Below are 12,210 nucleotides of genomic sequence, written 5' to 3'. Positions count from 1 at the left end.
CGTTTGACGTTAGGTGGACCGGAACGCCTCTCGTCCGTATCGAAAACCCCTTTTATCGTGAGCCGCACATATTATTACAGTGGATATAGTGGTCTGCGTGCGCGTATGGAAGAAGCTACGTCTAACATCGCTCTGCAGTAGGTAGTAAACAACGCAGATGCCGCGAATTTCTACAATATTAATTGTCTATACGGTGTTTTTCTTTATTGAATTTTATTATTATTGATTGTATTTTTTTATTTTTATTTTTTGAAGATCTCGCCGGATATGATGTATTTTAAATTATAACCAAAATAATAATAATAATAGTATTGCCAATATTTAATAGGTAATAAACATGTGCGTAATCTAAAGTTCAAACAAAGGCGGTAATACATGGTGGGTGTACGATGTTCATTGTTCATGCATTTTTGTGGCTAGTGTCTTGTCTCATGAACTAAAATTGGGTATCCTCGGTTCTTATGTTTTCTTTGCTACTACAGTGTGTGATTATTTTAAGTCATTCATAAAAATCTGAATATATACGCGCAACAGGTAGAATGGAAATAAGGTTTTTTGAGTGGGTGTTGACGATGACTGATTCCCTTAATGGTGGGTATAAATGTATAATATATGGTATATTATATTATATACCATTTGCGGCTACGTTTTAAAAATAACGAGAGTATCTATACTTACTTGGTCCAGAAAACAGTAAAATATTCACTTGTGATTGATTTATGTATTTTTTCTTTTAAAATTGATTTCGTGGACTTTAACTGTCTTTAATGGTCATGGCAATTTTGAACTGCTTACTCGTTTCTGAAATATACGCCTGATAATTGCAGGATAGTGGTATTCGTTATAACTTATAATTTATAGCAATATTAATTGAAATGTGATAGGTATTAAATAATATGATATAATTTTTATATAATGTGTCTACGAAATACTACCTACTACTTGTAATTTGTTAGAAAGTTTTATACGCCGAATTCCAATTTACCTATAGTTTCCATACTTTATTTTACTTAAACCGATACAAAATGTTTTCGTATAAATTTCACAGGAAAAAATCATAATAATCCTTCACGGTTAACCCTTAACCACCAATAGTTTTAACATAATATTTTCTCGTGACTGGAATACCACATAATATACTAGTTAGCACCCTACGGGATACGTTTACGAGGTTAACTCAGTTAACAAAAATTGTCGTGACAAACTAGAAAAGAAAATTTTGTCATTATTCATCATCACCGAGCCGGGAAAATAATTTTAGTATGGCCAATAACATTCATTGTTTTATCATTAATGAAAACAATATTGTTTTTCTACAAGAAATTTTTAGTAAAAGACAAAATGTTTACATTATTGAAGTTAAGTTCCAAGACAATTGTTGGTCGTCCGGAAACAATATCGGAACTACGTACCATGACGCTACCAGTCCACTGATCACTCCTGACCAAATCGGGACGTATGGCACCTTAAATTTTAATTGATCGACGATGAAATCTAAATCTTAATTTCATTTACGTTTTGTCGTAAAGATGTACTTTTATAATGACTATTATTATGCGTGTCTAACATGAATCCTATCCCTATCTATTGTTTAGGTATCGAGGTATTATTGTAACAATGAATCTAACCTAAAATGCTATGTTTTATATTCAGAGCTAAATGATCGTTGTAAGTCGTCTGTTTGTAAAAAAATAAATGATTCTCAACACTATTGTAATAGCGTTCAGATGTTATTGCGGTTCGTATGATGTTGAACAACGCCCATGACGTTTCTTTAGGTTTTAAAATCGAATTAAAGCAATAAAGCGTAGAGTTAACGATCCGCAACCGAAATGTATTACAGGAAACTCTTTGTAACTTTACGTTTAAATTTTAAACATATTTTATATATATAATATATATGGGCTTGTATTTATATGATATACATTTTTGTTTAAAGGTTCTACCCAAAATTAACTTTACTCAACATCCGTGCGAAAATTTTAGAGAATACTCTTGTGGAGGATGGCTGCAGACCAATGACTTGCCGGCTTACATGAGTTCGTGGAGTTTGAAAAAACGGATTCAACAAGATCGTAAGTACATCGAGTGCATATTATACGTGTTAGAATTATGCATTTTAAAATAAATATTGAAATTTAAACCGTACTTATTGAATTTGTATAGAAAAAATAAAGATCAGGAACATGGTTGTTACGCTGAGAAACGTTGCCAGTTCCACCTCGTTGAACTGGAAGATGAAGCATTTCTACGAATCGTGTATGAACCTAGACAATATCGAAACAGATGAAGGAAAACCTTTGAAGAAGATTATTAGTACAATCCTAGGTACGTTTTGTTCCACGTCTCTCGGGTGGTCCATAGTTAATGATTTTCTTTATGTGTACTTAACAATATAATATTATTCAATTATGTTTATAATATACATTAGGTGGCTGGCATGTCTTAAAAGATTTTAACGTTCATGAGTGGGACGTGACTAGTACTATTGTACAATTGCACTCCAAATACAACGTGAGTCCGTTTTTCAAGATAGACGTTGTTCCTGACGATAAGGTTTCAGGCCAAAACATAATTCAGGTATTATTATCGGTGCTCTTATTGTGTCATTAGTCATTACTTTGGTAGTTGGTCGTATAAAATATTAAATGATTTCACTATTTCAGATATCTCCTGCAGGACTAGGCTTACCCGACCGAAGATATTATTACAGGCAGCAAGACAACAGAGTAAGTTTGTGTGCACAATAATTAAGATAATATTTATAATACAACGATAACAATTAGAATAATCATGTTAGTAAGCATTAGATTACAGATGTATTATATTATAAATACGTGCTTTGATGAATATTTGCAGATTGTGGCAGCGTACAAACAGTACATGGTGGACGTATCGCAATTACTGGGCGCCACCAGTGGTGACGCATCGATATTCAGCAACGACATGTTCCACTACGAGAAACGTATCGCGGAAATTACCCCAGCTAGCAAACAAGAGGACCCATTTAACTCTCACAGACGATTCAAGTTGTCGAAACTGAAAGAAATTGCTGGAATGGTACGAAGATACTATATGATCATATTATAATAAACAAACATATTATGTCGTAACGATTCCATACATATTATAGTTATTTATTATTAGTTTTGTATATCATATTATAAATTGATTTCGACTTTGTTTTAGATCCCACTTTTAGACATCTTGCAATCAAAGTTCCCAGAAAGTAACATTGGTGACGACACGTTCATCTCGGTTGTATCGCCGACCTATTTCAGTAACTTGTCTAATCTGATATCGTCGTCAGACCGCAGGTTAGTTTTTCGACATCGTGCATTCTGATAATTTCATTTCTAACAGAATACTATATAATTGTGTTTTTTCAAACAGTGGACTTAACGACTATTTTATGTGGAAAATGGCTGAAGCCTATGTCCCATATTTGTCGGTGAAGTTTAGAGAAATCGTTAAAATTTACACAGCCGAGCTTACGGGTGAGAAAGATTTGCCGCCTAGATGGGAGATTTGCGTTTCTTTGTTGCAAAAGTTTATGGGATTCGGTATAACTGCTACGCTGGAACCAAACATCGAAAAAAAAACTGAAGTTGTAGCTGTAGTGAAAGATGTTTTTGAGAACATTAAAGAGTCGATCATATCAAACGTTAAAAAAAATCAAGACTTAGGACCCGAATTGAGTGATCACGTTTTAAACAAGGTAATTGTTTATACCTCTAAATTATTAGGTTTGATTAGTGGATTATTTTTAACTCATTTCTGTTTTAGTTGAATTCACTGACAGTACAAATCGGGCTACCAGAAAATATGCTTCAAGAGAATTACGTGAATCAATTTTATAACCAGTTACCTATTCAAAAGCTTGACTTTTTCCAAAACGTAAATTATGCCATATCATTCATTAAAGATTACTCGCAGATCAAACTCAAATCCAAGAAAGAAGAATATGGGTAAGTCTAATATTATAATACCAAAATAGTTGACCATTCATAGCTTTAAATTTGTTCAGTTTTTTACTTAAAATACTGTGTCAACTTTAAGTGTAAGCGCCCAGCTAGTGTATTATTAATTATTGTTAAAATGTTAAGATATTGTTAAAATACATTTTAAAAAAAGGAATAGATTTATTATCATCAAGAAAAATTGTATTTATTTTAATAATTTTAATACATTATTTTAGTATAATTCAAAATTATATTATTAATTAATATTTGTCAGAGTAAATTGAATAAGCGTTTCATCATAAATTTAATAATAATAACAATAAGATACATTGCTTACTATTTATAAGCTTTTGTTATATGGCCATATAACTGAAAATATTGATAACAATTTGTATAACATTTTTTGAATATTTAAATATTTTTTAATTCACCTTCGTTCTATTCTACACAGGTGGTTAGATGACTTGGTGTCTGAAGATCCAAAAGTCACATACAACGTAGCCAGCAACAAAGTAATCGTTCCACTGTCATTGCTTTCGCCACCTTATTTCGAGATCGGTTATCCTGAGTAAGTCCCAAAAATATATAAAATATGTGTGTATGTTCACATAAACGTATATTTATCTAGAATCGATCTTGAGAATAACTCCTCTTCTGTTTCACAGGGCTTTGTTGTATGGAGGTTTGGGTGTAGAAATCAGCTCAGCCATTCTGTCCAGCGTGTATCCACCTGGAGTGGCTCACGGCACGGACGGAGTATTGTTACAAGCCCACTCGGCGGCCGTCAACCGAAGTATCGGCGCCACAATTGAGGCCCGCTCTTGCTTCGGTCAATTCCTAAAAGACCAACAGGTGGAGTACACTAACAATACTGTGTTAACAGCCATGTTATCAGTATCGAGTGTTCGGTTTGCCCTTCAGGTATGTTTATTAAATGATAATGATGTGTGGTAGTGATATTTATGTCATCCGCTTAATGATATCATAACTCATAATCGTAAGCCCGTCGTATAGTCCATACTCCATAGACGTTGTTTGCCGAGGAAAGGTTGGTCATCACAAATCTACTGTGTTCGTAAATCGACACTAAAATTTTTATGTGAATGTCAATCCTGTTGTCTTTGTATACGCTTGACGATTTGATGTTGTATATATATATTGTATATGTTTTATTACTTATTTTGTATGCGAAACCTCTATGATGGATATTGCGATCAAAAAGTTTCCCTTAGACATATTTAGGTATTTAAACGATTGGGTTTTTAACTTAACCTTACTGACTCATAAATATTCGATCATCACTATAAACTATACATTTTAGGTCTTAAAATCTATAGGTGATAAATTTCTAATTATTATTGTAATAATTTAAGTACAACTGTTTTATCATCACTCTATTATCGCCTTTTTACAATTGTAAATTATTTATTTTAAGCTTCGTTTGAAATCACGATGATCATATTTAATGCCTTATTTTCACAGAGCTTGACGCAAAAAACTCAAACTGAAACACATTACCATCAACCAGCCATGGAGTCATATGAATACGATGCGCTGTTCTTCATAGGATACGCACAAGTAAGAACATCAGCAGTACAATAATGACATAAAATTAATTCAGACATTAATAAATTTGATTTTTAAATGTTATTAAATTAATCCTTAATTAATTTCAACAGTTCTGTAAGAGTCTGAATATTAAATGATCTGTTATGTGTTTTAATGTTCTGTTAAATTTAATTAATTTAAAATTTAGTTTGAGACCTTTCTTGCGATAACTATACTTTTGTATGTACGGTTTTTACATCCAAGTTTCAAATTATAAAGAGCGTCTTTTTATAATTTGTTATCTGTATATTTAACATGATAATATCATTATTAATTATATCAAGGTACCTATGCCAATTTTAAAATAATAATATTTATCTTTTTTACAGTCTCTATGCACAATCAAATCTCCACAACAACAAGATTTGGACACTATGTACGACTTGATGTCTGACGAATCTCTTTTGTAAGTATAATAGTGTTATTATGTAACACGCGGCGTTCCATATAGGCAACACCGCAACACATTGTTATGTAAAGTGGCATAACGTTATTATTTAAGGCGTTCAAAGTTGCGCGTTGGCTCTTTCCATTTTTCGTCAAATTATTTTTCATGTTTGTTTTTATTTTTTGTACAGGTTGAAAACGATATCGGAACATTCAGAATCATTCACAAGCGCGTTCAACTGCATGGGAAGACCAACGAAAACATGTAAATACATCTATTGATTTTTGATGTTGTGAAACTAATATTATATCCGAGTGCATCCGGGTTCCCAGAAATTATGCACTCAACAACGAGTATTCGAACGTTTTTTTAGTGACTTATTTCTCGTTCATTATTATTATTACTTTAATTATTATCGATATCATTATTATTAACTATTATTATTATTATTATTATTACTATAACTATTGTTGTTTACGATAAAATTTGAGCAAATTGACCATGACATCATTTTATGGTTGGAGAGTTCATCGCCAATACTTATTAATTATAATATAAGTATTTTTTTATGTATTCTAAAATCACATTTGCGCACACATGTATCAAACAGTGTTAATGTTTTTAGTCTTAACATTGATGACTTTTTGACATACATCATGCAAGTGTGTTGTAAAGACTGGAAAAATGTGTGTGTATTTGTTTTAAATTGTTTTTACCTTACTGTTCAATTATTTTTTTTTTGGCGGAACTTCAATGACAAAATAATTTCATGATTGTAGTTGGTTTCACAAATTCACACACAGGGTATTAAAAAAAGTCAGTAGAAGATTTTGCATTTTTCTCTATTTGTCAAACCCATTGTATATAAAGTATACACATACTTTCAATTTAAATCATATTTTGTTGTTGATATTAATATGCCTTTAAAATGTAAATACAACATTTTTTTTGTACCTTAACATTTTTATTTAAATTTATTGTGTAAAACTGATAGCAAAATTGTGAACTATATATTTAAAATTAAATAAAAACACTATAGTCTTAAGGATTTTCCATTAAATTAAGATATTTTTATAAATTGTTGTTTTTTATGCAGTTTGCGCTTTCCTTACAGCCAACATTCATATTGTTATTTGTGCATCATCTAAACATTGATAGTTGAATTTCAAATGTCGTCACATTTATATCATACCATGTAAATTATTTTTTTAAATGGCCAAGACATACTAAACAATTATTATTTAATGGGTTGAGTTTTAAAAAAAATGTTTGCACAAAAACACTTATCTTATAATTACACACTGATAAAACACAATAAATAATGTTTATAATTTTTAGTAAGGTATTTTAATTATAAATGATATAACATATACACCCATGTATTTATTTTTATTATAATATGTTAGTGGTGAGTTTAAAATTAATAAAAGCATTGTAAAAACAAACATATGTTGAAACAAAAAAATTTATAATTTATTGGTCTTGATTCAAGTATGCTAAAATCATTGAAATACTAAATCACTATTAACTAATAACTTGAGTTTGCAATATCAAAATTTGATTTTTTTTTTTTGTATCGTTAACCAATGAAATATCATAATTCTACATTTTACATTAAATAATGTTTGTACCTAGTGTTCAGTATACAGTGGATACTATTTCAGTTTTTTCCCGAATGACAAGTCGCCAAGTACAAGCAATTTTTAGTATAAATTCAAACAAAAAAGTAGACGTATTAGTGATTCATTTTCTCTAACTGTTTAAACTTTGGTAATCGTAGAAGAAAATAATTTGATTGATGTTTTCTATAAAATAATCTATTAATATAACATAAAAATTACTTTTCTTATTTCTTAAAATAAAGCTAATTAATAATTTACATTAATATTAAAATTGTATATTTTATAATTACTTTTGCTATAGATACCAGGAAAACCGACCACTAACTATAACACACGATTAACGTGATATTAGAAAAAAAATCAATTCTGGCCGATAAAAAGTACATATGTATATATTGTTTCCTGTACGCAACAAATACCACGTGATAATGTGGACACCGATAAGACGGTGTACAATTTAAATGCGAAAACAAAAACAATACTGCATGTATCGAGATAACGTTAAAGGAAACGTCGATAAAAATACGGGTTTATACGGAAGAACGTTCCTGGTTATACGCCATGATACCAAAACAGAAATTAAGTTAGTATTGTGCGTGGCATAATAATTAATATTTACTGGACAAAAGCTCTCTTACGATTTCATTGAAAATTCAGCAATTGTTGATTGAGTTTTTACCCGAGGTCATGGGCAACTTTAACTCAGCAATTCACCAGATAGTTTTCAAAAAAATGTACTTGTAATATAATAAAACATATTTACACACATTATACCTACCTATTTTCCCATATCCCATTCTCTATAACTGTTAACATATCTCTGAAAATATTCGTCTAAACGATCCAAATATGCTGATTAAATCTATTTCGCTGAGAAAAACCGGCTAGTATTCGTAATAAATTTTTATATATTTTTAAACCAGTACTATAATATACATTATACCTATTATCTCCGACCGTAATAACGGTTTTCGTCTTAAATTCTATAATAAAACCTGATATATTTAACCTTTCGTGGTGGTCTATAGACCACTTATTGAACATCATTTTAAATAGAAATGTCTGAATAAATGTCCTACATTGGAAATATTGTATTAGCTAGGTGTCTATAAAAAAAAAATGGGTATTATATATAAAATATTCTAAGCTCGGTGAGGTATTATTATGGTATTTATCTATAGTTATGAGCAGGGCCGGATTGGTATATATCAGCCCATCGAGATTTTCACTTCTAAGCGGCCCATTTACATATTCACTGGCCCAGAATTTGGGTCTATTGTTTTGTATTGGTTTATTACGTCTAAAATCGTTACGAACTTATTTACTTATCCTAACATGTATTTATTTTCACCCACACTCAGATACTACCGGCCCACCGAGATTTTCTCGGCAGCTCGCCTAACCAATCCGGCCCTGGTTATGAGTTAAGATATTATTTTACGAATTCACTTGCCACAATAGTTGTTATTGTCATTCATTCCCATCGAATAGCAGTGATCGTAATAATAAGTATATAACATTTAACAATTTTGGTTAGGTTGATGTTAGTGGTGAGATTTATATTTTTTTAACTGCGGTGATCTCTGAAACGGACTTAAAGTAAACGATTGGTGTCAATATGATGACAATAATAATACATTATTACCAGACTTTGTTGATAATCTGGCTGAAATTCACGAGTGATGTAACGATATAATATGATGTACGTTATATAATGTATTACCTACTTGTACTCGGTGGGAATGGATACCAAGTTACGCGTTACATAGCACATGGCATTAGAGTATAGCTAGTTTTAAAACGACGCACAAAACTTGTGAAATACAATATTTAAAAATATAACATAATAACAACATATTTTAATAGTTTCAGGCACTGGGTGGGTACATTTTAATGCATTATTCGTGGGTGTTCTATTAAACGGCACCAAGAATTTTCGCGAAACTGCCACTGTTTCGTGTAGGTTGTCGTCGGACATCATATCCAATAACTAATCGTACCTGTATTATTCTGATATTCATACATAATTTGCCATCGTCGGGGGGACTTTCGAACATTGGCATACATCACTATATTATAATGAACGTATTATCCGATATCGTAGCGGGGTTCACGTGGCTTAAAACTATAGCCTTGGGGACTTTTACGACGAGCCATCAACGTGTTTGAATTATTTAAATCAAAACCGCGTACAATGCGAAACGTATAATTAATTTTGAAGATCAGCACTACCCAAACCTCTTGCACGTAGGTATTATAAATTATAATTTATAAAGTATATTATCTTTATACATTAACACTTATCGTCGTTGTATAATCAACCATTGTTGCGAAGTCTGTTACTAAAATAATAGGTATATGCACTACAACATTGTTACGATGCACTATTGCTATATCACAGGTAAATAGGTACGTATATGGTATATCAAGACGATAGACGGTTTCGGATTGATTTCCCGCAGTGCGCCAATATAATATTACTATACATATACGCGTGAGTATACCCAGCACGCTGCACATGACCGTATTAATCATAGTATGATGGCGGCAGTATAACATAATACACAATATATTATATTATTATAATGCAAATCGCGAACACTGCAAACCGGTACCATCAGATTCAAATCATCTCTGAAGGGATGTTTATATACTTACGAGTGGTTACGACATCAAATAAAAATATTATATTCGTTGCCATGATTTCGCTTCGATCTCATTTTATTATAACATCATCGTGACAATATATTAATATTATTACATAAGACGCATATAATACAGCGTCGTATTCGATAAAGGTTCTATATATTATTAAGGTATCCATCTCATGTGATACAATCCAAACAAGAAACATTACCTCAATATTCTTCCAAATACTTTTGATCGGTTTTATAGGGTTTGTTACTGGAATAAGTAGGTACTGGATATTATACGTCAACGTCCAGCATGACATATATATATAGCGTGCACGCGCGTATTTATGAAGAAAAAAAAAACAATTCGATTAGTTTTAAAACGGTATAATGATATAACACCATATAATTTTATCGCCTGCATCATTCACGTATATACCACTCGTACATAATAGTATTTATTAACATAATACTATGTTATTAAATCAAATTACAATTTAATATTTTTATGGATGAGTATAAATTACTTTATTTTTTAGGTTAACGGGAGATTGCATTCCGCACAGTCGTAGGTATTTGACTTAATCACAAGAGCAATTAATGTTATATTATTATGTCATTACGATACGTGTAGTTAATATAGTTTCGCCAAGATCTTAACGGTCGACTACGGTATACTTGACATAATATGATCATAACGCGATGTCGTGCAAGTTGTTTCCGCGAACCGTTGAGTGACACGCGTCGAATCGTCATCGCCGTTAGCAGCCCAATTGCTGTTACTTGCGAATTTTCGTGGTTTTTAATCGCGTCGCTACTTCAAACTTCAAAGCATTCCGTATTCGTCACAGAACAAACCACACATCATTTTATATTATTACCGTTTCCCTTCCGATATCCGAAGTATACCTTACCTATTAGGCTAAAAACCGATAGCACCTATATAATAAATACATTTGCAAACTGAAGTCACCTTGTCACACATATCATATTGAGCTATTGACAAAAATATAGATTTTAAAACCTACTACAATAACATTGCGAATATCACCTTCAAATTTTGACTTTGACAATGTTCGTATTTAAATAACAGTATACTTTATACTGTAGCTATACCTACATTATTATTACTCATCGTTTAGGTAAATATCACGAATTGTTGACAATAATATGGTGTATAGCCGTTTTGTTTGCCACTGCGTGAGGCACTTTTGTGGCTATTGTTATTTTCACTTGCGCATGGCGTTCATATTCTTAAAAATCAATAATTATTGACAATGACCGGAATAGTGAAATCATTCAAATACCGCGTTTGAAATAATTTTAAAATCATCGGTGAATCTAACGAATGTTTATATCAAAATATTAATCTCGGACACTCGCATCTCTTAGACACTGCCATTTTCGTGAAAAGTAAATACATTTTTTCGACTATCGCGATCGTACGTGAGATTTGAATGGAATATATTGTTCTCGTCGAAATGAGTTTTTAAATCAACATATTAGGGTGCGAATAAACTATATACCATACACTTGATATGCGCCGCGCTTTGTCCAACGACGTTGACATAATTATTATGAAGGGTGTGTCGGGCGTTGGAACACACCCTTGAGTGTGTCAAGTCTGTGTCGGTCTGACGGCAACTTCCGCCACCGTACGCCGCCACAGAGGGAGATTTACAATTCTCAGAAGGTCGGAAATCGTATACCTCTCTACAGTTCATTCGGAAACCACAACACGTCACTCAAAATGCCTACATTGTAGTTTTAGCTGGTACCTAACACGTCCTCGTTTTTGGATTTATTTACAGATCATCACTTCAGGACAGGACCAATGGAATGGGAACATTTTATTTTCGGTATAATGAATTTGAAATTTGTAAAAAAAAAAAAAAAAACCGCAATTATAATCGTGGAAAACGACCGGTTGTATTTACATATTATTATATTTACGTATATTCTGTAAAAAATGTATTATATAGTTAATCGATTTCCAC

General features: G+C 31.7%; 1 protein-coding gene across 1 annotated transcript in view; it reads left to right on the top strand.

Moving 5' to 3' along the window:
* LOC107163456 (endothelin-converting enzyme 2-like) overlaps positions 1-7,036 on the top strand; it is a 28,376-nt gene extending 21,340 nt beyond the window's left edge. The window contains exons 2-14 of the mRNA XM_089226556.1: positions 1,940-2,075; positions 2,167-2,328; positions 2,432-2,580; positions 2,667-2,729; positions 2,860-3,060; positions 3,190-3,317; positions 3,394-3,718; positions 3,787-3,968; positions 4,414-4,530; positions 4,628-4,883; positions 5,445-5,540; positions 5,900-5,976; positions 6,149-7,036. Coding sequence (XP_089082682.1) covers positions 1,940-2,075; positions 2,167-2,328; positions 2,432-2,580; positions 2,667-2,729; positions 2,860-3,060; positions 3,190-3,317; positions 3,394-3,718; positions 3,787-3,968; positions 4,414-4,530; positions 4,628-4,883; positions 5,445-5,540; positions 5,900-5,976; positions 6,149-6,239 — 1,983 coding nt within the window. The 3' untranslated portion in view covers positions 6,240-7,036. The remainder of the gene's footprint in view (positions 1-1,939; positions 2,076-2,166; positions 2,329-2,431; positions 2,581-2,666; positions 2,730-2,859; positions 3,061-3,189; positions 3,318-3,393; positions 3,719-3,786; positions 3,969-4,413; positions 4,531-4,627; positions 4,884-5,444; positions 5,541-5,899; positions 5,977-6,148) is intronic.
* Positions 7,037-12,210: the final 5,174 nt, after the last annotated feature.

This window comes from Diuraphis noxia, unplaced genomic scaffold (assembly GCF_037042655.1).
Source record: "Diuraphis noxia isolate RWA-SAM2 unplaced genomic scaffold, SU_Dnox_SAM2 contig0004, whole genome shotgun sequence".
NCBI classification, from domain to species: Eukaryota; Metazoa; Arthropoda; class Insecta; order Hemiptera; family Aphididae; genus Diuraphis; species Diuraphis noxia.
Note: the sequence above shows the minus strand (reverse complement) of the source record. Positions and strands in the feature narration are given on the sequence as shown.